The 27,159-nt window shown below is 39.2% G+C and overlaps 5 protein-coding genes across 7 annotated transcripts; 2 read left to right on the top strand and 3 right to left on the bottom strand.

The window, feature by feature from the left end:
- Nucleotides 1-81: 81 nt before the first annotated feature.
- efs (embryonal Fyn-associated substrate) lies at nt 82-10,104 on the bottom strand. The gene is made up of 8 exons (XM_087790042.1): nt 9,947-10,104; nt 9,356-9,520; nt 7,655-8,875; nt 6,113-6,232; nt 3,946-4,893; nt 3,734-3,799; nt 1,951-2,208; nt 82-1,744 (listed from the first exon to the last, which is right to left on the bottom strand). Exons 2-8 carry the CDS (start codon nt 9,365-9,367, stop codon nt 1,559-1,561), a joined length of 2,811 nt encoding a protein of 936 aa, XP_087646168.1. The 5' UTR covers nt 9,368-9,520; nt 9,947-10,104; the 3' UTR covers nt 82-1,558.
- A 277-nt stretch (nt 10,105-10,381) lies between these two features.
- dhrs4 (dehydrogenase/reductase (SDR family) member 4) lies at nt 10,382-15,104 on the top strand. 2 transcript variants are annotated; one of them, XR_015710944.1, is made up of 10 exons: nt 10,382-10,653; nt 10,839-10,954; nt 11,201-11,378; nt 11,446-11,547; nt 12,190-12,260; nt 12,330-12,381; nt 12,751-12,885; nt 12,950-13,005; nt 13,062-13,229; nt 14,986-15,104. XR_015710944.1 is itself a non-coding variant. In XM_087790046.1 (9 exons), the coding sequence occupies exons 2-9, from the start codon at nt 10,842-10,844 to the stop codon at nt 13,174-13,176; spliced, it is 822 nt and encodes a 273-aa protein (XP_087646172.1). In that variant the 5' UTR covers nt 10,383-10,653; nt 10,839-10,841; the 3' UTR covers nt 13,177-13,499. The 2 variants fall into 2 exon arrangements, 1 of the variants encoding a protein (XP_087646172.1); XM_087790046.1 differs by lacking the exon at nt 14,986-15,104 and having other exon boundaries at nt 10,383-10,653; nt 13,062-13,499.
- tinf2 (TERF1 (TRF1)-interacting nuclear factor 2) lies at nt 13,614-19,451 on the bottom strand. Of its 2 annotated transcripts, none has more exons than XM_087790045.1 (10): nt 19,241-19,451; nt 18,970-19,172; nt 18,586-18,681; nt 17,588-17,683; nt 17,372-17,482; nt 16,425-16,548; nt 15,811-16,312; nt 15,241-15,293; nt 15,098-15,174; nt 13,614-14,105 (listed from the first exon to the last, which is right to left on the bottom strand). In XM_087790045.1, the coding sequence occupies exons 1-10, from the start codon at nt 19,263-19,265 to the stop codon at nt 13,986-13,988; spliced, it is 1,407 nt and encodes a 468-aa protein (XP_087646171.1). In that variant the 5' UTR covers nt 19,266-19,451; the 3' UTR covers nt 13,614-13,985. The 2 variants fall into 2 exon arrangements, with proteins under 2 accessions (XP_087646171.1, XP_087646169.1); XM_087790043.1 differs by having other exon boundaries at nt 15,811-16,351.
- Nucleotides 19,452-20,204: 753 nt separating this feature from the next.
- Nucleotides 20,205-22,918, top strand: cideb (cell death inducing DFFA like effector b). Its single transcript, XM_087790049.1, has 5 exons — nt 20,205-20,363; nt 20,519-20,633; nt 20,856-21,002; nt 21,062-21,255; nt 22,222-22,918. The coding sequence occupies exons 1-5, from the start codon at nt 20,338-20,340 to the stop codon at nt 22,361-22,363; spliced, it is 624 nt and encodes a 207-aa protein (XP_087646175.1). The 5' UTR covers nt 20,205-20,337; the 3' UTR covers nt 22,364-22,918.
- A 236-nt stretch (nt 22,919-23,154) lies between these two features.
- gmpr2 (guanosine monophosphate reductase 2) lies at nt 23,155-27,157 on the bottom strand. The gene is made up of 10 exons (XM_087790048.1): nt 27,028-27,157; nt 26,173-26,275; nt 25,929-26,048; nt 25,584-25,667; nt 25,330-25,503; nt 25,177-25,258; nt 24,788-24,894; nt 24,568-24,610; nt 23,969-24,128; nt 23,155-23,884 (listed from the first exon to the last, which is right to left on the bottom strand). The coding sequence occupies exons 2-10, from the start codon at nt 26,257-26,259 to the stop codon at nt 23,695-23,697; spliced, it is 1,047 nt and encodes a 348-aa protein (XP_087646174.1). The 5' UTR covers nt 26,260-26,275; nt 27,028-27,157; the 3' UTR covers nt 23,155-23,694.
- Between the last annotated feature and the right edge of the window lie 2 nt (nt 27,158-27,159).

The following is a 27,159-nucleotide window of genomic DNA, read 5'->3' on the forward strand; positions in this document are numbered from 1 at the left end:
CTTCTCAATTCGATCTCCGTTTTAGTCACTATTTTCTAGAAACAGAATAACACCCAGCCCAAAAAAAATGAGACGTTTAAATATTTGCAAATATGTATTTGGATTCCAGGTTACAACACAAGAATTATACATATTGCCTTAAAGTGATGGATATCTGTAAAAAAAAAAAAGAATAAACATTTAAACCAGAGAAATAAACTCGACTCAAGTAAATGTCCTTAGTGTAGAAAACCTTTACACAAAAATCAGCCATAGGGACTGGAACTGTCATTAGTAACAAGAGATCTTTTTCCCAGTAAGCCTGGGAGGATGTAAAAAATATTATAATTCCGTAGAAACCAACACAAAAATGTTTATATAAATATGTAACAACGGTATCAAGCGCTCTTCGTGTAATACTTCAAACATCCACAAGGCGACACTGCAGAGGAGGGATCAAAACAGTATGTAGTTGGTGAAGGATTCATGCGCCAAAAGTAGTGATTCACTTCCAGACAAATATTTCGGGCCCTACTAAACCGGGTATATGTAAAAATAGTACTTTAAGTATTTTGTAACTTTCATGCAGGTAACTTTTTATGCAAAAAGTAATGTGATACAAAACAGCAGAGAGAGAAATATCTACAAAAAGATGACATAACAGATAAAAATCATGTTTGATTACCGTAGAGCCAAACATGACCCTTTAATTGAAATAAATCTTATGTCATTCAGTATGAAAAAAGCAAGTTCCTATATGAAAAGTAGCATGCATTTAGAAAAATTATGTTAGTGGATAAAAGATGATACATCTGTGCATAATCTGTCTCAGAATCACTGAGCACTGGAGGAAATGAAACAATCACAGATGTTCTCAATAGAGCCCCTGCTTTTAAAAATGTTAAGCGACAAATATAGTTGGAAAAAAGACTTGTGTAACACTTAGATGATAAAGCGACATGTGGAGACAGGTAAACTTGGTCAGCAGGTTTTTGGCTCTTTTGTCAGGCTCACATGAAACCGTGGGAAAGAACATAATTAGGCAATTTTGTCAAGTATACTTGTCACAAAATGTGAGTCAACAGTGATTTTGGAAGTTCAATGTCTTCCTACTTGAAGGGAAATATATCCTGAATTGATATTTTTACCAACAGCCACAGAAATTACACAAGATGATGAACGAATGATGAGAAGTAACGAAGGCCTTCGGGTGTTTTTAATATACAGCAGGTTGAAAGCTAGATTCCTTTTTTGTTCTATAGCTAGAACTGAGAGGGTTGTTAAATAAATAGAGCAGCTGTGGGAAAATAACTATTGATAGAGAAAAAAAGAAACTTTTAATCAGAGCCCAAAACATTAAATAAGTTACTGTTCAAAAGTGTGCTTTTCCAGCACAGAGGTCCAAACATAAACAAAGGCAAACACAACACACTCATTTCGAGAAGTAAAGCCCAGCTGAAAAACAGTCTTCAAACTCCCATTTATACTCAAGGAAATGTACCAAAAGTGTCATAACAACTAAGGCATTTCAAAGAGAGAACTGTAAAGTCAATAATGTAATTTCTACAGATGAGACGCATCAAGAGGATATCTCTGCCAGACGCTGGAGGAGAGTGGAGAAGCCAGCTGCTTGCTGTGAAAGCTCGGCGACACGGTCCACCATCTCCTGTGTGGCAGATACTGAAGGATAGTTTTGAGCCGCTCCTTTGGTCGCGACGACCACTGACTTAAGGGCCTGACACAGTCGTCCCCCTGAGGTTGTGATCTAGAAGAGAAAAAGAAAGGTTTCGCGGTTTAAATGTTAGTTTTTTTTTTTATATACATTTCAAGTTTTATTTAAGAACCAACGTTCAAAATAATTTGCTTAACTGTGATACGCAATATACTAAACTATGTTAAGAATGACTAAAAACAAAGCTAAATGTAACCATCAGGTTTGGTGCAGATGGGAATATGAAACAGACGAGCTACCTTCGCTCTGAGGTCAGCGGAGGTGAGGAGGCGTGACAGCGTGTCTCCGATAAACACCAGTTTGTGGGCCGTCACGATCAGACTCTTGCCCCTGGAGACAAAGACCCGGGGAGGCTGATTCCCCTGCACGCTGGTGAAGAGCACGTCTATGGCGTCCGCTAAGCACGAGAGGTGAGCTAGGCTCTGAGACGAGTAGAAGGACAACAACTCGGAGTCCTCCAGGGAGAGGGAAACTGGCAGAGGTGGCGACGGCGTCAACTGCAAGAAAAAATGTTGAATTAGTTTTGACATGAAACCAATATAAATCTAACAGCATGTTAACAGGAATATACATCTTGCTTAGGGATGATAAACGTTACAGTGGTGAGTTAACATTATTACTATGAATACTATGTACCCATTTGTCCAGGAGTCATTTTGTAAGGAAGATTTTTTGTAAAACCTTCTACAAAGATCTTCTATTTAGTACGTAAACATATTCACAATTACCATGCATATAAAGGCTATAAAGAAGAAGTTATAATCAAATCAAAGTAATATAAGTGGTTAGGACCTTTAAAAATTGGGAACACAGTTTTGTAACTGCATTGTAATAACATTATGATACATTCTGCAAATATTAAAATCAGATGTATTTGTACAAGACAGTGTTCCGACTTCACTCAAAGCCCTTGAAGTATCATTTTTATTGAACAAGTCTTTAGAGAAGAGGTTATAATAGAATCAAAGTATTAGAAATGGTGGCGTTAAGAGCAATAAAACAGTGGGGATACCGTCTTGTTCTTACAATGAAAACTTGTTCAGATCAACATAATAGTTTCATTTTGTAATTACAATTACATAATCTTGTTTTGTTTTTATCAAGTCTTATTATGTCTGGTGCATGCGTTTGTAATACATTACACTGTCTGGTAATTACAGTAATTAAAAATAACAATCCTGAAAAGACATTAAAATCAACGTAATACAGTGTTACTAAAATTACAAGACAGTGTTCCCACTTTACTTAAAGCTTTAAATGCACAAATCAACATCATTTCTTTTACATGCATTATAAGGTCTTATGAATGTGTTTTATAAAATATTATACACAATACCTAATAAAAGGCATTACCAGATTTTCTTTAGACAAGTCATACTTTGTCTTTAAATTTAACCAGTAACAAAATGTATTATTGCATTTGGGCAGACGGCAAAAAACGTCCGATATTTATTTAAATGAAACCAAAAATCACAAACTAAACTGCTGCACGTCTCTTCGTACAGACTGTGTCACTCTGTGGCCTTGCTTTAAAGAACGACCATGATTTCTGTTACTTATTGTGTTGTGGCCTTCCATCTATGAGGGGGAAGATTGTTACGAATCACAAGTGACTTCTTGTCGTCTGTTTGTGTCGTAACCATGGAACCAGGCTAACAAGTAAGAAAATGTAGACGGCTGTAATGAAGATGACGTCGGCCTTGAGAAGACTAGACCAATTAAAGATCCACAACAGCATTGCTACTCATATGTGCAGTCATCCAAATATTGTGAAACATAAATAATAAAGCCACCAACATGTTCATGAAGAAGAAGGCTGGATAAACCCCCTTAAGGAGCCAAAGACCCTGTTCTATACTAACATCTTTTATCAGTAAACAAGGCACGCAGTGAGGAGGGTGAATCAATGACTCAACTGTGTTGCTTGTGTGCGTCTCTGCACTACCAAACCTCCTGCAAGTGGTCTCATGTGAGCCCAGAGAGGAATGGCTTCTTCATGAAAAGGTAAAATTACAGACTTACTCTTGGCTCTGCAGTGATGGTTTGCCCATTCTGAGCCAGGCCAAGAGGAGGCGGATCAGGTTTTCCCTGGAGGGGAAGGAAAAGAACATGCATGGTTCTCATTAAACCAGGAATATAAAAGCTGGATGACCAGATAGGATAAAAATAACTAAAGACTTTCAGATGGATGAAGTAGCAGGAGATAATAACAGTATTCATCTAGATGATCTAACCTGCAATTTGACGTATCCAACTACGTCTCCAGTAGGTGCCGGTGCTGGAATGGGGGTCAAACCGATTCCTGCGTATTCGTTGCTCGGGTCATCTTCATCGCCTGAGCCCACTGTCAAGGTCACTGTTCCTGTAGTGGACGGTAATGGGAAGGTTGGTTGAGGCGTTGGCGGCAAAGGTCTCTCTTGAATCCAGCTTCCTTTCCGTGAGCCCATTCCTCCTCCGGATGATTTCCCATCAGGCACTGGGAGGGCTGGCAGCGGCCTACGCGATAGAGATTCCTGGGACGGCAGACGCGGTCGACTCTGGACTTGCAAGAGCATCGAGCTTTCTTCAAGAGACCGGTGCACCAAGGACAGTAGGCCTTCAGAAGGAGGTGCGTTGCCAATGGCCGAAAGAGCCGGCAACAGGTCGGAAAGGCGAGCCCAGGCCTGTTGTAGCGGCGGTGGAGGATCCCCCGAATGACTGGCTTTCCACGTGGAAAGAATGTCCGCCAGCGACGTAGCCAAGTCCCTCGACGAGAGCATGGATGCCGAGCAAGAGGCCATGCTCAGCACTGAGTGGACAAGATTGCAGAGAGAAGATCTCCACTGAATTTCACCGGAGCCGTTGCTGGAAACCGAGAGGCGCCGGGTAGAAGAAGAGGAGGATGAGGAAGAGTGAGGCAGGACTTCAGTTATTAGAGCAGGCATGTCATAGATCCCTCCATCTGTCTCAGAGATCTCACGATGCGGGTCACCAGTGCTGGCTCGTTTCTCGCTGCTAGGCATGCGGTAGATCTGACCCATCAGGACTGCATCATCGCTTAGGAGGCTGGTCATCGAGTCCCCTGGGCCCAAGGGCACACCTGGGAGTGTAGGAACGCTGTAAACATCGTCGTCCAGGTCACAGCCATTGTGCAGGGGATCTGATGCACACACGTTCAGAGTTATTGCTGGAACATCATAGACCTGCAAGAGATACAAAAGAATCGAAATGTCAACAGCTTCAAATACAAATTATCTTTGGTCCATCTTGTTTTTTATTTATTTGAGCTCAATACACAAAATAGTTTTTTTAAACTAAAAGGCAAGTGATAAGAGAAATAAAAAGAAATACACTAATATAGAGAGAGACGGAGAGAGAATTTAAACACATGCTCAGGAGCAGGTGTGGATTAGCTACTTAGTATTGATGAATGCCAAAATACCGTAAATGTCCTGCTTTTCACGTTTTAAACACGGATTTGTTCTGCTCACGCTTCATGAATGAGAACCACTGTTTGTTCCTCATTTGATATTAAACACTGGCATCTTTTTAAGTTACGATATCTGGGAGGCCACAAAAATCTCTTGTCGGGCTTGATTTGACACATGTAAATTAAAATAATGAAAAATAAAAAAATATGACAAAAACTAAATACAAACTTCATAAATCGCTTTTGCAAATTTTGGAGCCAATTGTTAAGTAAAGTTCTACTTAATAATGCTTTACAGGCAACGTGGTGTATGCCTCCACATATGAATGTCCAGATTATTCAAATCCATCAAAATCCTTGTGTCAGCGAACAATTTCAAAAAGACGAGACAAATCAATGATGCTGAATCATAAATGTACTTTACATTCAAGTGGGCGTATTAAAGGCTTCTAAACTAGTCAGCCAAGACTGAGATGCATCTGTGACCCCATTAACACTCGTGTGTGGTAGCAAGTAGTCCACCGAGGCAGAGCGGAAAACACCATCCAACAGCTGGCACATGCTTAAGTAGCATTAAAGAGAAACCACAGGGGGAAGGGTGGCAGTGCTGTGGCCTTGGCATGGCCCTGACAGTTGGGTGTGACCAGGAGAAAATAGCACCAGCATATGGACTGGAAAGACAGGCTCCCACAGCACAGAGACAGGTGTGGCCTCGTCTTCATGGGGGTGAGGTGGGGGGAGCTAAGAGGAGCAGGATGGAATGTGGGAAAATAGTGACACAGCTTTGAAATTCATGTGATTGTCGTTGTTCAGACTTGTCACATTAGTCGGTAAAGATTAACAAGCAGTATGAGTAAATGTCTGATTCACCAATAAAAAACATGTTAACTACTGTTGAAAAAACATTTGTGAAAACATTAGCCCTAGATTGAGAAAGCATGGAAAAAGTGTTTGTATAGAGAAGTCCTGTTTGCTTTAGTGTTTTTTTATACCTCCGTCTCGGCGTCAGCTTGTGGTGGGACACTACGAGGGGTGTCGTAAATGCCATCATCTTCTGCTGCGACATCGGGTACACGCCGTTGCCATCGCCCAGTGGGAGGAGTGTCATACACCTAAAAACAATCATCAATACATATTCAAAGTAATAAGAAAATACATATCTTAGACATCTCCAACAGAAAAAACTCTTCTCTTCTGAGTGGCAACCCTTTCTACCATTCTTACTAAAAGTAAAAGTATCTGGATGTTCTGTTCTATGTTAGTCTTTGTATCCTTTGTCTTTTTTGTTTTTATTTTTCTTTTATCTATGTTCTCTATCTTTATCTTTAGACTTAGATTGTATCATCTTGTTCTTTCTCTTTATTTCTTTTTGTTCTTGTTCTTATTTTATTTTGATTTATTTTTTATGAAAAATTGCTGTATTTGCTGTGGCTATTGGAAAAAAACTATTTCCCGAAGGAGACCTCCTGAGGGATCAATAAAGTTCTACCTTACTAGCATTCTTATCACTAGATTGGTATGGACTTCACACTTTAATTTTTAATTTAAGTTATTTTTTATATTTAATTTATTTTATGTGTTGCTCGTTGCTCGTCTTTTCCTCTTTTTAGATAATTTAAAAATATAAAAACATGTTCGTTTTTACATGTATTTATTGAATAGTTTTTATATGTATTTATGGCTGCTTGTATGGATGGAGGTGTTATTGCTGCTGGATTCAGAGCTTTTTAAATAAAAGAAAAACTTACTAAACCCTGGGGTAAAAGAAAAGCAACAACAATAAAACTACTGAGCATAAGAAAAAACACTTCGGAATCTCTCTCATGGTAAATACAGGCAGGATACTAAAAAAGTAACAAAAGAAATCAATATCAATCACTTAAATCTATAACTCTCCGTATTAGTAGGAAGGATTGGCCGTTTTTTCAATAAACTGTTTCTATGTTTTTACATTTTGGCCTCCTTTGATTTATCTTAAACTTAGGCCCATTCTACCATTTAGATCAGCAGTAGGACTTGAATTTTTGTGATCAGATCAATAGCAGTATAAGTCCTGGGCCAAACAAAATGTACATTTACCAAACAGAAACTATGATTTTGATTTATTATTTTCATTCTTTCTCAAATAATCCTAGTCATCATTGATTTTTTTTTGTCCTTCACCAAACAACATCTAGTTTAACTCTTATTGTTGACCTTTAAAGTATATACTTTATTGAATATTGTTTTGATTGTTTAAGCGCTTTGTGACCCTGGTCTGGAAAAGCGCTATATAAATAAAAATAACTTACTTACATCAATAATCTCGGGCCCTTATCTTATCTTAAACGCTGACTGTGATAGGTTAGCTGTGATAAATTAATTGAAATGGAAAAATAAGGAGAGCAGTCCACCAGCCAACAGTCACTCCTTGAGAATCCTGACACTCAACAACAATTACTCTCAGATATATGGAAATGATTTCAAAATCCTACAGCAAATTCAAACAACTATTTGACCCTTCTGTAGATGTTTTTGATAAAAAGGTTAGATACCTGTTCATCCACATGATCAGGATCTTTGTTTTCCTCTTTTTTCTGTGGGGTCCTGATGATTTTGTCGAGTCCATTACTCTTGCACTGCAGGGTTTGCTTCGACTCTTCTTGCTGAGGGTCAGTGGTGGAACCCTGATCTTTGACCTTTGGAACACCGTTAGTGTTGGACGATGTGATCGGCTGCTGCACATCTTTTCGAGTGACGCCCCTCACTGGAGGTGCTGGCGGAGGAGGTTTGCGGACAAAATTTGGCGACCCTGGAAGTCTTCCCTGCCCGGCCCTGATGAGCAAAGGAGAACCCCGGTGGGCCAGACCAGGTTTCCCTCGGGCGACAGCGGTGTTGGGTGACAGTCCCTTGAGCAGAGGTCTTGGGGATGCTTGAGCTGGGCTTGTCTGACATGGGTGCTGATGGGTAGTCTTTTGCACATTTGCCCCCACAGGACTTGGTTTTTGGTACATTCCAGGTATTTCCTGGGAAGTACAAGACGTTCCATTGGAGGTAACCCCTCCAGTTGGAGCCTGATAAACCCCTTCATCTGCAAGGGGTGTTCCTTTAGGGACCAAGTAACAGTCATCAGAATTTTCTTTTGTGTCTCTGGGGACAAGATAGGTCGTGTCATCAGCCTCATCTGTAACTCTCGGAACTCCACTTGGGGTTAGATACACAGAGTCTGCCGGGATTAAAGTGCCAGACTGCCTGGCCTGCTGAGCAGCTGAAGGTAAGGGGCTTATTGGACTTTGATAAACTGTTCCTGTCATTTCCGTGCTTCTTAAACGAAGAGAAGGCGAGCGAGGCCGCCCGACCACGCCGAGATCCCAATCTGGCCTGGGCCGGGTCCCGGAGCTGGAGTGTGAGCGGGGACGACCGCCTTCGACTCTCCTTAGCTCCTCGTGTCTGGACGCGGCCCCGCGGCCCTCGCCCGCACTGGGTGGCGAGCGGTAGACGCCATCCAAGTCCTCCGCACTACTGCTGACGACACTTCGGGTCAAAGGGGAGCCCGGCGTCAAGCACCCAGACTCGGAATTTGGTGGAGGAGCAGTTTGAAGAAGACGTAGGCGGTTGGCGGGAGCGATGCCCTGCCTTCCATGAAGGGAGCACAGCCACCACCCGGGTCCACCACTCTGCTCCTGCTCCAGAACCATCAGGATGTCGCCCTTACGAAATGCCAACTCCTCTACACTCTCAGCTGTGTTGTCGAACAACGCCTTTGCCAAGACCGTCTGAAAAGATCAAAATATCTTTTATTGTTGATTGAACACAAAAGCACTAGAAATCACTGTAGGGGTCCAACTTTGGGGGGTAGGTTTAAAACCAAATGAAGAAGAATATTCAAAAAAGCGTAAAGATCTGAATTATAATCTGCAACAAATATGGCCAAACATAAAATGGCACAGTCAGAGAGGATCAATGATCAAATGGACACAAGGGCTTAATGGTAATGAGCGGGATGAGAGGAGGGGGAGGGGATAAGAGCCACATCTGTCCATTGCAGTTTAGGATTTAATTGCCAACCTAAAGCCAGAGAGTCAGTCCCCCTTTCATTTTCAAATCACACCCCCTGGGGAAAGCAGGACACCACAGAACCATGTGGGACCTCCAATAAAACAGTAATGGAGTCAATGATGATGCAGATGAAGTGACTTCAAAGTGCTTTACATATTTAAATCTTTAATTCTCAATACTAGGAAAACTGTACTCACCGACACAGACATGGCTGCGGAGGTTTCAAGTTATGTCTCACGAGAAACTATAACTCAAGTGTCCTGGTCACACTTCAGGTCGCCCATCGAGATCTTTCGGGTTCACATGGAGGAATCGGTGCGCAAACAATCTCGGCACCGAGGAACAGCTGGGTCGGGACGCATCTTCAAATAGAACGATTGTCACCAAAAAACTAAAGATTTACAGACAAATACTTTTACAAATACGCGAAGCATTACAGAAGACGAGGTGACCCCGTAACTCTTCATTCACCATCACGTTGATTTAAAGCTAAGACTAGCTTAGCATCGATGGCACTTGAGGTGCATGAAGCTTTACTCAATTTAAAATGAAATGATTCCGCTAAGAACAGCACTCGTGTTGAATAAAGCATAATCTGAGAAATATTCTACATGCATTATCGTCCCCCGTGTGCGGCCTTTCGTCTCAAACGACTCGACCGACGGGATGGATAATGCTCTTTATTCCATATATCGCTAACATACAGTTCAAAACAAAGACGGCAGCCTATAAAAGCACTGAAGCTGGTTAGCATGCTTCTCTCGTTGTAGCATTTACTGACACATTACCTTGTTTGAGCTTGTTCGCCGTTAAACTTCGCATGGACGTCCAACCACCCGCACGTAAAATCACTTCTTTTCATGCGTGAAAATCGGTGGCCATCGGCTTTCGATCATCTTCGGCGATGACAACAACACTTTCTCCGCCTCCGCCGAGGAGCACTCGGTTCGCAGATCTACAAATGCAGCATCCGGTTGGCTACCAATGGACAGGCATTATTGGAGCTCATCCATTTACGTTGAGATCTTCACATACGTTCCGATTTGCAATACAACTGTAAGCAGATTGGTTCACTTTGCGTGTTGCGTTTGAGAACAATTTGATACTTTGCTTGTCAGTTTATCCAGGTACAAATTGATAAAACATATATTATATCCCAATTTAATCTACCAGTTTCAGATTATAACAAGCATGTTCTACTTTTTGGTTCAGTTTTCTTTCTTGGACGAAGGAGCAACGACACGTGTAAATAAAAACTGGAGAGTATAATTAATTTTTTACAGTAGAGAAAAATATTGACGTTAAAAACGATAGTTATCACTGAACTATTTTTCTTTTATTAAAAAATGCTATGGTTCCCACTTCCCAACCGCGAATCATTTTATTTTGAAAGGGACCATTTCACCCGGAAACTGTAGTTGTCAACTCACTCTGGTTAAACTTGAAAAGTGTTGGCAAATAATTCATAGATCGCAGAGCAAGGTTCATATCTTGGGTAAGATTTCCGATTTCGGACAACTGATCGATTAAGTCTACATGGGTCTGTTAATGTACAAACTTGTCTACATTCTGAATCTTCATTTATACATTTAAATTCACCTCCCTTTATCCCAGTAGTAGTTTAGTTCTAGTGACCCCTGGCCCAGCTTCCAGCGTACACGGTGTATTTTGTGACAACAGGTAATGTTGAGGAGTGTGTTAAGAGGTCTTCGGCTGAACCCTCTCGGTGGCCACAGAAACATGTCTCACAGCAGTCTTGCAGGAAAGGTTGCCATCGTTACTGCTTCCACAGATGGGTAAGATTTTCTTCACAATCGTAAAATAATGATTCAGGATCTGTGTGTGAAGACAGATAATTCAGGACACGGTTATCAAAGAGGTTAGAAAGGGAGTCAACTCTACACAGTCCAGTTGACTTGCTTCCTAACCTCTTGGATAATGATTCAGGATCGCATTTATATTGTAATAAGGATGCCAAGGCCATCTTATACATGTTAGTTTTCTCAGGCTCCCTCCATTTTTTTCTCCTTTGTTCCCCCCAGAATTGGTCTGGCTACAGCTCAGGCTCTCGGTACAAGAGGAGCCAAGGTCATGGTCAGCAGCCGCCGGCAGGCCAATGTAGACAAAGCTGTTGCGTTGCTGCAAGAGCAAAACATTGAAGTGGCCGGAACCACCTGTAACATTGGCAAGGGGGAGGACCGAGATAAACTGGTTCAGATGGTAGGTTTACAGAGTGAGACTTTCTTTTAATTTTTACCAGTTATTAACTGTGGTGTCTTTCGTCCAGACACTGGACCAGTATGGGGGCATTGATATCTTGGTAAACAATGCAGCAGTTAACCCTTTTTTTGGAAACACTCTTGACTCCACCGAAGAAGTATGGGACAAGGTAACTGTCCTTTTCCATCTGGTCTGTCCTGATTTTTTCTGTACACATGTTTTGTTTAGATTTAAATTTTAAAAATCCAAAAAGAAGATATCAATCCTAAACATTTAAAATATTCTCAAGAGAGAAATCTACATCAAAACTATAAGGACACAACACATAAGCACAAGACACAAGAGACTTCCTATTGTACAGAGCTCCTAAAGGGATATACTGTATAAACAAAATGCACACCCAAAACATTTGTGTCAGTGAATAGTGGAATTATCTGGTACTCACGCAAAAGTATCTCTTACGTGCACAAATGTTTCTGGAGCACACACAAAAATAACTGTTGCACACACAAATGTTTGTGGTGGATACACACATGTATCTGTTGTTTACACTAACTAATATGTTGCACACACAATGTGAGCACTTAACAAGAAGTCTCTTGCGAGAAAAAGTATTTATTGCACATGCAAGTATCTGTTGTTCAAAGTATCAGTTACTTCAGGCGAGAGGCGGGGACACCCTGGACAGTATGCCAGTCTGTCGCAGACACGCAAAGACATACAACCATTCACACACAGACTAATATATTCCTGACAATTTCTCCCAATCAACCTCTGTTTGTTTAAAACAAAACACAATTTTGTATTTCAGATTCTGTCCATTAACGTGAAGGCCGCTTTCCTCATGACCAAGTCAGTGGTGCCTCACATGTCCAAAAGAGGGTAAATAACTCCAATAATCCTGGATATCTTTCATTTGAACACAGGAAACTAACATCAACTTTCTTCTAGTGGTGGAAATGTAGTATTTGTGTCTTCCATCGCTGGTTACCAACCAATGCAGGTGAGAATTTTCATTGTTACTAAGAAAGTAAAAACCCATAATTTCAAACAGTTTTGCAGACGGTCTTTGACAGGGATTCATGGGTATTGTTGTAAATATGTTCTGTAAGCATATGATGAACTTTTGCAGCAGGTTTGGCAAAATGTCAGATACAAAGCATTTGCTAAAACAGTTGTATACAAAATTTGTTGTGCTTTTTAAAGTAAAAATGAAAGGAGGAAAAATTCCTCTCTGTATCTGTAAGTAAGTAATTTTTATTTATATAGCGCCTTTCCAGACCACGGTCACAAAGCGCTTAAACAATCAAAACAATACTCAAAATCCTGGCATGAGTCTTTTGTCCATCTTACTAAACCTCCCTCCACACAGGCTCTGGGTCCTTACAGCGTCAGTAAAACTGCTTTACTCGGGCTGACGCGAGTCCTCGCTCCTGAACTGGCCGACAGTAACATCCGAGTCAACTGTGTGGCTCCTGGAGTTATCCAAACACGCTTCAGCTCAGCGGTAAAATGACCTTGAACAGGATTGAAATGTAGTTTTTGTTCCAATTGTATATTTTTAATTTCAGCTGTGGCAAAATGAAGACATTGCCGACGAGTTTAAGAAACAACTCAGTATTAAAAGGTAAATGAAGTCTTGCGTTACGTGAAACCTCAAATGAAAAAAATGTTTTTCTTCAGATTTGGACAGCCAGAGGAAATCGGAGGAGTCATCGCCTTCTTGTGCTCTGATGAGGCGTCGTACATCACTGGCGAGACCATCACAGTGACAGGAGGGATGGGAGCCAGACTATGATGAGATTCCTTAAGTGACAATATAAATGCTTCTGCCACACTTCGCTGACTGATGTAAATATAAAGTGATTTATACACGCCGAGTGTGCACTTTTCAATGAGGCGTCCAGTTGTTTTTAACAGTTTTAACAGTCCCCCTGGTAATAAAAGAATAGAACAAAACAGCTGTGGAACTCGGATGAAGGTCCAGAACATTGAGGTTGAATCAGTAACTTTAGAGCGTCTAGGTTTCTGTCACGCACAGGTTTTTCCCTACACAGTGATTCCTCTGATGTGGAACGTAGCAGAGCCACAATATTTGGGTCTGGAGAGGCAGGAAGTTCAACAGACTGAAGCTACATCTGGATTTTGCTGGGTTTGATCAGATTTCATCCTTGACAGAGATGATGCATCGACTCAAGAGCACCAGGTTATGATGGAAGCACAAGAATCTATTACTCGAGATAAAAGCACTTCATTAAAGTTTTTAATCCACATTTTCCAAGAGAAATTGTTGGTTATGCAGGTCATTCTAAAAAGATTAACTGAAACAACTTTTCTTTTAGAAATAAAACTCAGAAATGCTCACTGGATCATTTATATATATTTTTAAAATGCTTGTTGAGACACTAAAATGGAACAAAAATTCTGTTTGCATAATATTGGACCTTTAATATTCAATATAATAGAGGAAAACATGAATCTTTAAATAAAAAAAAAAACAGCATGCATAAATTCAAAAATCATAAGGAGCTTCGGTTGAGTTGATGAGAGTAACAGATGTCCTGAAGTGCTCCAGGCTTTTTTTCCTGTTGGCCTCAAAGTCAAATATCATCGTCTGTGTTTATGTTGAAGAGACAAATCTGGCCGTGTCGTGCATGGTTTCCAGAACTCCCTCAGAGTGGGAACATATGTGCCGTGCTTGGTCCTGTAGTAGCGCTTGTAGAACAGCTGAAGGAGATGAAAATAGATTTATTTTTAAAGTACAGATGGAAATCACACGCGTCAAACTTGAGGCTCGGGGCCAAAACTGGTCCACAAACTCATTTTTATGTGGCCCGCTGGGTGGTTGACTCAAGTCAACGTAAACAAATGTTCACGTTGATATGGTAACCTATAAATATACCAGTATTTAAGATAGGAAACAGATATTATTGTTGTCAACAATTATCTGAGACAAGAGTAAAACAGACTTCTTGTAGAAGATAGAAACCTCAAGCCAATCTAATGTCCTCTGATATGACCTGAGACATGGTAGGAGACAGAGGCAATGGTCTAAGAGTGATGAAGACAAGCAGACCTTCTATGCCAGGGGTGCCACATTTGTTTCTGCTCACAAGCTACTTTAAAAATGATCAAGTCCAAAACATCTCCCTTCATCAGAATTGCTCAACATATTCAATATATTACAAAAATAAGCATCAAATTACTTATCGTTTTACTGAATTGCACCATTTGATTAACGTGGGCAGCAGCCAATCTAAGCTCTTTTCTTTATTTTCTCATATATTTTATTGTGTCACATGATCTACTCACAACAGCTTTGTGATCCACTAGTAGATTGCGATCGACATATTGGGCACCGCTGGTCTATGCCCTGGAGGATCCCATGTCCCTAGTTAGTTGCTCATTGGTTTTGAAATTTGGATACTCTTATGAGAAACATTTACATTTTAAATTCTGTTCATTTATGTGAAGTCTGCTGTTATATCCACAAGGTATTCCGAGTAGAGCTTTGCACCTCTAATTAGAAAATGTGTAGTTTGTCATTTTTTCCAAAAATATATATTTTTCGTGTTTCTAACTGCTTTTTAAAATGGTCTCCCACCAGGACCAGATGCTGAGACCATCTTTCCACTTCGTCTATGGTGTCCCAGTACTAGCTTAGTACAGAAGCGGTCATCAGGAAGAGACGCCAGTGTCGATGTGGAAGGAAAACATACCCGGCCCTTGAAGTTCTTTGAAGCTTCATCCTCAGAGTCTGCCACGTAGTCCTCAGCCTCGTCTGCAGAGGTGGACGCTTTTGGACATAAGAGCAAGTCAAAAACCAAAATGCCTTTTTTGCAATTGAAACTAAATAAATTACCCGTGTTATCCTGCAGCCGTGAGTGAGAACCCTCTTTGATGACAGGACAGTTTCTGAAAGTGAGAATGTTCCACCTTAAGAGCAGGCTAAGATTTGTCATTTCTGAAATAAACACTTAATATTGTAGATCAGGCATTTAAACTTAATCAGGCAAGGGGCAATCTTTCTGCAGTCTGAGCCAGATAAAATTTATATTTACCCAACAGGAATTAAGAGTCTAATTTCCATAGTCGTTCATTCTTAGACACTCATTTTATCATGATCTCTGCATTTGTTCTCCAAACAAATCCCTTTCCATCAGGAGTAGTTTCACTTTTATCGTTGACATTAATAACCTCTGTCCTTATTTTATCATAAACATTGACAAATTACTTACTTACTTTATAGTTCACCATCTAAACATGAAGATTAATCTACTTTTATTCAGTGGACCACATAAAATAACTGTGTGCCAGATTTAGCCCCCAGTCCATTAGTTTGACACAGGTGCTATAAAAAATTAATTCAATTTTTGTGTAGTCTACAATAGCATTTATTCCATTCACGTATTTAGCTCATGGTGACACGTACTCTTTGTCATCAGAGAAGGAACATTCCTGCTTCTGAGGTGTTCGACTGAGCCGTTTACTGGTGATCTGTGCCCGTGGAGCAGTCTGGGTCATGGGAGACAATCTTCTGATGACGACCCTGGCTCTTTTGTTGAGACATGAAAGAAAGATGCGGTGGAGGGACGGATCTTCAGGCATGTGCAACGTTTCAATAGCAGGAAGGTTCTTCTCGGACACCTGGATCATCGAGTTACACTCTCCATCAGTAGATTCACTACTGCTGTGGTCAAACTTGCGCTTCCCTCCACTCTTGCTGCTCCTCTGCCTCATCTCCGCTCCATCATCTCTGGGCATGACCTCTGTGGATTTGTTTGTTTTCATGGATTTTTGCATTCTCTGTGCAGAAACCATTGCTGGTACGTCCTGGTTAGATATGAGTCCAATTACAGGAGAGATGAACGTGTCGCTGCAATCCTCTAGAGAATGTCTTGCATGTCGGGTTGACTGATCTGAAGGAGATTTTCCTGAAGGTGGTAGAGACAGTAAAGTCACATCTCCTCTGTCTAAAGACAGACAGGTAGAGAGAGAAAATAGTGTAAATATTGAGATAGAGTCAGATGTGTGAGTAAGTTTTACCTGTGTTGTCCAGATGACCCAAACTAACTTGATGCTGAAGCAGAACATTTAAGAGCTGAGGTTGAGAGGCGGACGACACACACACCTCTTTGACAAATGGGGCGCAGTTGAGCCACTCCGCGGTCTGCAGACAAAACCCAACTGTTGACTGCTCGACTATTATAGTGAAATTAATCAACCTTTATTAATCGACTTTAAATCACCTTGCGTTTTAAAGCAACAATATGTAACATTTTAACATCGCTATTGTATATATTCATCGCGATTGGTTTCATTTTGGAGCAGTCATGACACTCTACCAGACCACAGCCCTCATGAGGTCAAAACAATAATATGAAACTGACTGTTTATTTTTCATTTAATCTTGTTTTGTAAAGAAATTCACTTATTAACTAAAGAGAGACGTGTAAATAATGGCCACAAGTGTGCTTCGATTCAGGGTCTGTTGAACTCAGATCTTCTGAGTGACTAGAGAGCCTGCTCTTGCTGCTGACACAGTGACCTACTTTCATACATGAGATGAGATTCATATTTAGTTTAAGCTCAGATGATGCCAGAGAGAAACATGAGGAACGTTTAAAGCAATTGCCAAAGCTTAATGACAAATTCATGTAAGCAACATGTTGTGCATTTTCAATGAGAACCATTCACTTTGCTGCTTCAGGCTCATATGGTGTATATAGCATCATGCTTTCAATATCTAGAGCAGGGGTGTCAATTGAATATTTACCAAACAGTCCGTTACAGAGGTCCGATTGTGACATTGACTTGTCATTATAGTAACATATTCAAATTGGACCAAGCGTTTGTCCGTCACTCTCATCAAATAAAGTTCCTTTAACAACAGTTCAACTGTTGACTTTATAAGTCATGCTTTCAACGGTAACATCATTCTACTTTGATGGATCCTTAAATTGCATTGCATATTTTTCAAATGTGCCAAATACCTGCGACAAAGTGGGAATTGGGAGCAGCGTGTCCAGATGAACTAGAAATTCCCACATGAGTGTCTCCAACTTGTGATCAAAAGCCGGCCCATAATCTTGAAGGAAGACTTCCTGTTGTCAGAAAAATAAATCTTAGTCAGTGTTCTGTAAAGTTAGCTAGTTGTACACGATGAATAAAGTCAATGGAGTGTAGTTTAAAAATCTGAGGATACTGACCTTGAAGAACTTGTCTTTGGCTTTCGGGTCACCGATCATTGAGTCAACCAGTTTGAGGAAGTCCATGACTGACTTCATTACTTTTGAATCCTTCTTCTGTAAAGATGAAAGCATTATGATGACAATCAGTGATTGATCTTGTTGTTAAATTATTTGTGGACCATAGTTTTATTGGATCTCATTTTTAATGTCTTACTAACCAAACTTTTTATAATTTACGTTGTTTCTTTGTGCTTCTTCAAAAGAGCTTGAACATCTTGAAACCCCAGCGCGCTTTGAAATCTTGAAACCTTGCTGATGCAGTAGAACTACCTTGTGTCTTGTTGCTGCTCAGTCAGGGTGACCTGTGACATGAAACTTCATAACCTCAGCTTGGTAGCAGAGTTTGTTCCTCACCCTGTTTTAAGCTCCTACACAGTTGTATCTTTTTCATTTAATGACTGTGTTTCAACCTACTTGTAAATTGATGATCAGCTATTTGATATAATTAGTTGATCATACACTATAATCCTTCAAAACCCCTGACTGTGTGCAAATGTACCTAGAATCATTGATGCTGTTTTTTAGGCAAAGGGTAGTAACAACAAATATTGATTTGATTTAGATTTCTCTTTTGTTCGCTCACTTTGCATTTTGTAAATTGATAAAAAATAAACTATTATTAAATTAGTATTTATATTTTTGATAGGATTCTTAGTTTACAGCATTTTTTCACACCTGCCCAAAATGTTTGCATAGTACTGGATAGAGATATACAAGTACACACATATATAATATATATATATATATATATATATATATATATATATATATATATATGCCTGTATGTGTTTATTTTTCATCTCCCGCCCCTAAAAAATTGGTTTCTGCTTCTTCATCAGGTGGATAATGCATCCTAAGAACAATGTACTCTGTTGATCTACACTGGTTCAAACTCAGACAAGGAGTTGAACGCAATATTGCCGACTGCATTGTGAGGCTTCAACAAAAGCACCTACCGCACATTCAGCAGCACAATGAACTCTTTGCAAATGTTCCTTGACAAGCTCGACATCAGATGACTGAACTTGACTAGATAACATGTCCAAGATGAGCTGAAAAGAGACAACAGAGGTTAGAACCTATATTTAAAAGTCTTCCAGAATAAAGGCTTTTCTACACATCCATGATAAATACAGGGACAAGATAAGCATCATAAATGAAGTGTTGAAATATGATCATAGTGTATACAAAATAATTTAGCTGAAATCAAAACCAGATAACAAAGGGAAGAGATCAGATGATTTGGAAAGGATAACAGTGAATTACAATTGAAGAAAACGTTTAAATGATCGAGCAGTCTCGTTTAGAGGTGATTCTGCGGTGATCGTTGTATATCTCACCCGAGCTCTCAGTCCCAGGGTTAGCTTGACTCGGTGTCTCAGCTTGAGCAGACCAGGAACCGTGTCACAGACGGAGGACACGAACTCCTCCACGACTCCGTAGCGCTTCACGTCCCGCTGCTTCACAACTTTCCACATCGCCGCAGACATGAGACGAACCGGCGGGACCAGCAGACGGACGGCATCGAAGGAAAACCTCTTTTCTGCACAATGTTCGAAGGAACGTCAACAATCAAACGTGGATCAAGTTCTTGAGTTTAACCAAACTTACCGATTTCCTCTGGTGCAGTCATCATTAGAGGAGACGTTAACGTATAAAGCTTGCGTTAACAGAACAGACGAGAGAATATAAACACGTCACAAACTCCGTCACATTATGTTGCTGTTTCCAAATAAGATTTTTCTGCATCACACTCAGCATCTCCCGCCAGAGCGTCTGCGTTTTCTTAAAGCGTAAACGGGGTTGGCGGTGCTTAGCAAATTGAGCCAAGTCAAACACTAAGCCGCCCTTGTTACTCTCAACGGACATAAATCAAATGCACACATGGTTCTTCCGGGATATGACGTAATCGTTCGCGGTTCTCCGGTTTGTTTTGGCGCTTCAACGGTTTTGATAGTTCGATTTCATATAGTATTTAATTAATAAATAATGTTATCTTTTTCGTATAGGATGTATCTCAAAGTACAAACGTTTTTATCAACAAGTCGCATTGTAATTATAAATAAATTATCCAATATTATTTGATTGATACAACTTTATTCTTTCCATATTGAGCCGTTCAGAAGAAAAAAGATTAAACATACATACAGTACACTTAAAATATATATATATGTATATATTATATATACATATATTTGTATATATATATTTGATGAAAAATAAACACATACAGACATATATATATAAATAGTTAATATAAAAAAATTACAATAAAGCAAACCATAACCAAATTAACAAACATCTAAACTAACATTTTTATATAATTTATGAACATCCAGCCAGATTAGGCAACAGAGAAAAGATTACATAAAGCTTTGATAAAATGCTGCTCAGCATTTTTTAAAACAAAACATTTCCAGACAATTAGCTTACAGTTATCATATAAATATATCAAACATAACTAGAATACCCCCTTATAGCTCTATCTTCCTTGTTTTGAAATCTAATCTAGAACACACAGTTCATATAAAAAGAAAATATTTAGGTTTCCACACCTAGAAGAAAAAGGTGGACTTTGTCTGGCTCTGTATTGGATTTATCAGCAGTAAGGGAGTAAAGTCCAACTGCTGGGTGGAAGACAAGCTTGGCTGACACTAAAAAACAACTGGCCACCAAAACAAAGCTTTTAGAGAAGAACGAGGGACGAAATGGACAAAACATCCTCTTTTCTCAAGTAGGTGAAATAAAACTGTACATGTATTTGTTGATTTTCCATTTAATTTAAACTACATTGTGTAATACATATATCGGGACACTTAATTGTGTTGAAATGAATAAATAATTAAATGTGGATACAAGATTGACCAAAACGTGATTTCAACCTTATAGGTCAGTGACCAAGCGAGTGTGGTCTCCAGCACAGCGGCCGTTCAGAGTTTGTAGCTACAACCGAGAGACCAGGAAGGGCGTCACAGCAGGGACCCTTGAAGAGCTTAAATCCAGGGTGATGAGACACCAACAATAACTTATTTTAACTGGAAATGTAGACATATTTTGTCCTCATGATATTTTTGTGTCAGGACATTACATCATCTCAAGAATGATGATATCTGTCTCCTGATAGTTGTAGACTCAAGCATGTAGGGTACAATAGTACTGTTGACCGTCCTATAAAAGCCTATAACTGCTCATTATTGTCCAGAATGTCATGTTTTTATTGTGGCAGGTGTGCCAGGTGATGCTGTTGTCTGTCGTGTCTCTGGTGTGTGAGGAGGATGGAACTGAGGTGGACTCTGAGGACTTTCTCATGACTCTGCCCGACAACACCAGACTGATGGCGCTGGAGAACGGGCAAGCTTGGAAGCCACAAACGGTACAAGACAAAATAATAATAAAAAAGTGGAAGTTTTAATCTGCCGTCCACTCATCCAGGGTCAAGCAGTGATGGTAAAATCTCACGATCACATCAAGCCACGCAAAGGAAAGGACATCGCCAGGGTTACCTTTGACCTTTACAAAACAGGCCCAAAAGATTTGTTTGGCTCACTGAATGTGATGGCGACGTTTCAGGGACTGTATTCTGTGAGCGCAGACTTCCAGTGTCTGGGACCCAAGAAAGTCCTACGGTAGGTCTCACAGGATGAAGACAAAGGAGCAAAAAAATAAATAGATGAATTCATTTTAGTCAGAATTACAACACATTATTGAACAGATCATTTGTCTTTGTCAAATGTACATTTTGTTTTTGTTTGTATATTTTCATTTCTTTCATTTTGTGTTCATCTATTTTAATTTTATCAACCAAACTTTTAAAGTTCTGTTTTACTTTAGTTTTTAAGCCTGTTAATGCAAGGTTCTGTCTTCAACACATATGGCAAAGTCACTGATCGCGGGCAAAATCTGTCCCTCCAAGTCATTTTATGTGGTCGGTTTAAAATCTGAGTAGAATAATGTTCATGTGGAAATGGTGACCTGATGCCAGTGTTAAAAATAAGGAACAGTGATGATGGATGTCAACAATTATACAGAGACTTCCAATAAGATTCCAATTGAAGGAGATGAAATGGAGTGTTGGGAGAACAAACAGGGACATAATAAAGATGGATTGAGCTCCAAAAATGAAAAGACAACATGACACTCATATTGCTGGTAACAGTTTGCTAAATATACATTTTGTTTGGCCCATGACATTGTCTCCTGAAAGATTTTGGCCCTATATATGATTGAGTTTGACACTCGTGGCCTGATATAAATGTGAAACTAAATCAAAAAGGACATATTTTACTCCTAAATAAGGTTAATAATATTAGATTACAAAGCTAATAATAAACAAAGTAAATTAGATTATTCTTATGTTGGATTAAAACATGTACACAATATACTGTATTATTTTATTAATAGTTGTTAATATATTATCTTTTGGAATTAATTGAAAAATATTTTACAATCAATCGTAAAATTAGATGTAGAAGTTGCAACATAACTATGTGATTTCTGTAACAAACAACTTCAGCTTTTCTAGGCATCACTATTTAGACATGAACAAGACGTCAACCTGTCAGAAACCTCATCATCTGATTCTCCTGTTACAGAGAAGCACTTCGAGTTGCCTCCTCCCTGCTGAGCGCCGCAGGACACCTGCTCATCACTTCTGCCAACATGATCCGCCGCATCATCGAAGGTGTGGAGCTCTGGCAGCCACAGAGGGCAGAGTTTAACGCCCACTGGGACTAAAACAATCTAAATGAATGTAAAGTTGGGCCAACACTGATTTGCACATAGACATACAGTTAGAAGGATGTCTTAACACTCCCCTAATGGACCCTTTTGTTTAATATACATGTCCTAAAATAGTAATTATTTTAAATTTTCATTTGATACAAGGATATATTTTGTAGAGGTATTTTTTTAAATCATATATTCTATTGAATAAGAAAAAAAAAGCTTTATTTACACAGAGGTTGACAAGGTGTGCCTTTTTTTTTATCTCAAACATGTCGGATGTGTAGAATCTACACACAGTATTCACATACAAATATTGTGACGAATTTATTCCAGTCTGATGTAGATGGTTAAAGGAATGTGCATGTCTTAGTAAAAACTACAACAAAGCCACTCATGCTCTTTCTTCCTGAGAATGAAGGATTTCACAACTTAATTCGAAATTGAGAGATAAATGTGTGCAGGAGCCAGTAGAGTTTTAGAAGCCAGAGGCAGCAGTTGACTGTCCGTGTATTCTAACGTTGAAAACTTTCTTTGTTATAAATAAAATAAAATAATCGCATTTTCTCTAATTTGTTAAGTAAAATTCATATTAACTACTAAACGTACATAGGTACGAGTAAAAGAAAAACAAACAGGGCGAGTTATCGGTTGACGTTTAAGGACGTAGTCATTAAATAATAGTGACTTGTACTGTTTTCTTGCAATTTGAAACCCTCGCGCATGCGTGATGTCGCAAAAAAGTTGAAGGAAATGACGTCGTCACTGTGGTGTCACGTGAACAAGTTTACCGGAAGAAAACGTCAGGGATTTAAATCTTTATTTATACCAAAGTGCTTTAAGGTATATCGTTATTTTAACAGTATGTTTCCTATGATCCCGTTTTATTTGCCGACAAGCATAATTTCTTCGTGTTTCTAGCAACTCAAGATCCACCTAAACATTCCTGTGCTCGCACAAATTCACAGTTGAAATACTCGTTTGAATCTACTGAACACAGTGTAGGGGAAAAAAAAAGAAAGCAGCAGAATATACCCTTGGAATGTTTTTACTGACATGATCCACTTTAAATGTGCATGAATTTTCATCATTTTTTTTTTACAAGTGAAATAATCTCATAACTGTGCACAAACATTACATTAAAACCAGTGATGGAAGGGTCTCATAAGGCACAACAACTTAAAAAAAAAAAAGAAAAGAAAAAACCTTGATGGAATTCCAGGAACATTCTATTCATACAATGTCAAATGCTAAATATTATTATATCCATTGCTTTTGTACTAATAATTATGTTTAAATATATGTTTTATGTGCATAATTAAAAAATACAGCCACAATGAGATTTATCCATCGTTCCCAAAGACAGTGTTGAGTTGCTGTGTGACCCTGATGAAGGTGGTCCTGCGGCTCAGCTCCTTCAACTTAGCAGCACCGACGTAGGTGCAGGTGGAGCGGACGCCGCCCAGGATGTCCCGCACCGTCAGCTCCACCGGGCCTTTGAAAGAAACTTCCACTGTCTTCCCCTCGGAGGCGCTGAAACACACATAGACATCCATTAATGCGTCAGGCTATATTCTAGTCTGGATTCGATTTCCTTTTTTAAACAATCGAACTAACCGGTATTCAGCAACACCGCCTACATGTTTCTTCATTGCCACCTCAGAGCTCATGCCGTAGAAGAGTTTGTATTTCTTCCCGTTCTTTTCAATGGTCTCCCCTCCACTTTCCACGTGCCCTGCCAACATTCCACCGAGCATCACAAAGTCTGCTCCCGCACCTAGAGGAGGAGTACACAGAGGAGATCCAGTAAAATATTTGCACCTCCAGTTAAGGTCAAATAAGTTATCTTTCATATAATACAGTTAAAAATGGGCACCATACAAAAACCTACTTAATACTGTAAAGATTTGACGCCTCTTCTTAACACACTCATCTCAAATGCTCATCTAAAACAGAGGTCTTCAACCACTGGTCAGTGAGGCATTTTTTACCAAAAAAAAAAAAATCACGATAATTACCGTCTGATAGTTGTTTTGTTTTGTAAAAATAGATATTCTAAGTATTAAGTATTTTCTCTGAAGTTGCCTTAGTCTGTGACTCTCAACATGTAAAGATGCTTGTTTTAGACAGGATGTTCTCTAACACAAGCATGCTCCTGTAAACTACTAGAAGTGAGAGAAACTAATTTCTATATTCCCCAAAAAGATCGAACTCACCAAAAGCCTTTGAGACATCACCGGGGCAAGTGCATCCACCATCCTGTGGGAATGAGAACAGAAAGGAAACAAAATATCAACACTGAGGAGATTACAGTACACAGATGGGACCTTGTAAATTTGATGATGAAGAATAAAAGTAGCATAGCACTTTGAGAGAACAAAAGAACATTCATACTTTGGAAATGTTTTCATTAGATAAATAGCTGAATTGTCTTACAGAGATGATGTGTCCACCAAGACCATGGGCAGCATCCGCACATTCAATCACAGCACTAAGCTGGGGGTACCCGACACCCGTCTTCTTACGTGTGGTGCACACTGATCCTACAAGACACAATACAGACGCACACGAGACAATTTACCTCACACGACATCCTTGGTATTAAGTCAAGTAATGCACACATCAGAACAAAGGCGAGAAACTTTTCTAAAACGAAAACATAAGTTATTCAAATAACAAATATTAAAAATGACTCAACAGATGAACTGGACTGAGAGTCAAACGGGCTCCGATAAATTAACAGAAAAATTAAATGCAAAGCTTTCTTTCATTCTGAAATGACACTACGTAAAAAATCTGATGTTTTATCTGATATAATTGCTTACCTGGTCCAATACCAACTTTGATAATGTCAGCACCAGCCAAAATCAGCTCCTCAACCATCTCTCCTGTCACAACATTTCCTGCCTGTGTAAGAACTTGTTTTATTTTAACAACATTTGATTCTTAACTTGAAAGAATGAAGAATGTAAGTGGACCATTATCGTGTGCGTTGGGAACTTCTGCCTGACGTCTTTGACAAAGTGGACAAAGTGTTCAGAGTAGCCATTGGCGACATCAACGCAGATGTAACGCAACTGTGGCACTGCTGCCAAGATGGCTGAGATCTTGTCAAAGTCACCATCACCTGTGCCTGTGCTGACTGCTATGTTCTGGGTAAAATACAAACACATTTTATTCATAAAATGATCACAAGATGAAATGCTAGAGGAGATGTCAAATTTAACCTTACCTCGAGGCATTCTGGATTTTTCTTTGAAAATTCTAGCCATTCATCAACAGAGTAGTGCTTGTGGACAGTGGTGAAGAGGGTGAACTATGAACACAAAACAAAGCCAGTTACTCAACACCGACACAAAAACACATGGAACTATTATATTAAATGAATATAGAACTTATTCTTTATATCTATACCAACTTAATGACTAAGTAAACTCTCCTAAGTCATTCATTATGTTCACGTTGTTATTGTCACATTGTTGTCACATTGTTGTCATTGTTGTATGTTTTTTAGCTTGTGCAGATGATGAGCTGGAGAGCTTATGAAACTACCTGCTGATATAATCATTTCTCCCACCTTGTGCAAAGCCAAAGCCATCTCAAAGGTTCCCACTGTGTCCATGTTGGCAGCAATTATGGGAATGCCTTCGTAAGTTCCCTTTGAGTTCCTAAATGTGAAGCACCTCACCAGGTCCACCTAGACAATAAGTCGAAATAACAATATCTCATGACATGTTTCATTGGCAAATCAATCAAATATACATTATAATCAAAAATCTAATTAAATATGAGAAAAATGTTCAATAAAGTCAAACAATTACCTCACTCCTGGACTTCAGTGTGCTTCTCTTTGGCCTGAGAAGGACATCTTTGAAATCCAACTTGATGTCATTTTCAATACGTGGCATTTTAGGTTAAGTATATCTGTAAAGAAAACAAAAAACGCTTTGTCAGGTGTTGTTTTGGGTTATTCAGTGAACTCAGTCACACCCTGACCTTCAAGATGGTAGCACAGCTATGTTCTCATGCAAGAAAGAGTTAGGCAGTAACAACATTTGAAAAGGCTGTCCTTAAGCAAATGAGTGCAGTTAAAAAATAAATGCAAATATTTTGTTATATAGGTCTGTGTTTTATTTAATATTGTAGTAATTTATATATAATTTATATAAAAATAATTTTAACAGATGAGCTGTATGATCATGACTTAGTAAATGGGTTTTTTTTATGTCTATTTTAGACTGATCCCTAACGGCAACGAATATTCAAAATAAATTAGAATAAAAATTAATAATCCTGGTAGCAAAACAAATATTTGCAAAGTAAACACAAGAACCCGTTTAAAAATAAATGGTGATACACAGCAATTCAAAACGTGACGTATTTAATGACTATTATACATTTTTAAGTCTTTTTTTTCCGACCAACTCATCGAAATCATCATCAACAGCCAAAGGGGCCCCTTTATAACCTTTTCATATTGTAAACTCACTCGTGTTTAAAATATCCATTAATTTATTACACGTTATTCTCTTGTAACTATACGTGAGCAGCGCTGGCAGAATTCAAGGTTGCATCAACTCATAGTGTCAAGCTTATACAAATATAATACTGAACCTAACGGATTAGCTGGATTGTAAACGGGCTTCTATAATGTAATTGTGAGAATAAAGAATTACCCCCAAAGAATAGATTCTCTCCGTGTTGCTGCTTCCGCTTCCAGATATTGAGTGGGAGGGTTTAGAGAGACGGACTGTAAATTGAGGCGCCTTTGTAGTTTCCTAGCAGTGCAAGAAAAACGGAATAGCATC

The sequence above is a fragment of the Callionymus lyra genome, chromosome 4 (genome assembly GCF_982586985.1).
Source record: "Callionymus lyra chromosome 4, fCalLyr1.hap1.1, whole genome shotgun sequence".
NCBI lineage: Eukaryota > Metazoa > Chordata > Actinopteri > Syngnathiformes > Callionymidae > Callionymus > Callionymus lyra.

What these genes read in the sequence shown, in the direction of transcription:
- efs (XM_087790042.1), bottom strand. An exon ending in CCATCACTGCAGAGCCAAGA is followed by an intron (nt 2,209 to 3,733) that starts GTAAGTCTGTAA and finishes TTTTTCTTGCAG; the next exon opens with TTGACGCCGTCGCCACCTCT. An exon ending in CCGCTGACCTCAGAGCGAAG is followed by an intron (nt 1,745 to 1,950) that starts GTAGCTCGTCTG and finishes TTTCTCTTCTAG; the next exon opens with ATCACAACCTCAGGGGGACG.
- dhrs4 (XM_087790046.1), top strand. Translation starts at nt 10,842, where the DNA reads ATGTTGAGGAGTGTGTTAAGAGGTCTTCGGCTGAACCCTCTCGGTGGC. An exon ending in GTTACTGCTTCCACAGATGG is followed by an intron (nt 10,955 to 11,200) that starts GTAAGATTTTCT and finishes TGTTCCCCCCAG; the next exon opens with AATTGGTCTGGCTACAGCTC. An exon ending in AAACAACTCAGTATTAAAAG is followed by an intron (nt 13,006 to 13,061) that starts GTAAATGAAGTC and finishes GTTTTTCTTCAG; the next exon opens with ATTTGGACAGCCAGAGGAAA.
- tinf2 (XM_087790043.1), bottom strand. Translation starts at nt 19,265, where the DNA reads ATGATGACTGCACCAGAGGAAATCG. An exon ending in ATTGTGCTGCTGAATGTGCG is followed by an intron (nt 17,684 to 18,585) that starts GTAGGTGCTTTT and finishes TCATCTTTACAG; the next exon opens with AAGAAGGATTCAAAAGTAAT. An exon ending in GGGTCATCTGGACAACACAG is followed by an intron (nt 16,352 to 16,424) that starts GTAAAACTTACT and finishes GTCTGTCTTTAG; the next exon opens with ACAGAGGAGATGTGACTTTA.
- cideb (XM_087790049.1), top strand. Translation starts at nt 20,338, where the DNA reads ATGGACAAAACATCCTCTTTTCTCAA. An exon ending in AAAACATCCTCTTTTCTCAA is followed by an intron (nt 20,364 to 20,518) that starts GTAGGTGAAATA and finishes TCAACCTTATAG; the next exon opens with GTCAGTGACCAAGCGAGTGT. An exon ending in AAGCTTGGAAGCCACAAACG is followed by an intron (nt 21,003 to 21,061) that starts GTACAAGACAAA and finishes CCACTCATCCAG; the next exon opens with GGTCAAGCAGTGATGGTAAA.
- gmpr2 (XM_087790048.1), bottom strand. Translation starts at nt 26,259, where the DNA reads ATGCCACGTATTGAAAATGACATCAAGTTGGATTTCAAAGATGTCCTT. An exon ending in CACTGAAGTCCAGGAGTGAG is followed by an intron (nt 26,049 to 26,172) that starts GTAATTGTTTGA and finishes CTTATTGTCTAG; the next exon opens with GTGGACCTGGTGAGGTGCTT. An exon ending in GGCGGTGTTGCTGAATACCG is followed by an intron (nt 23,885 to 23,968) that starts GTTAGTTCGATT and finishes TGTGTGTTTCAG; the next exon opens with CGCCTCCGAGGGGAAGACAG.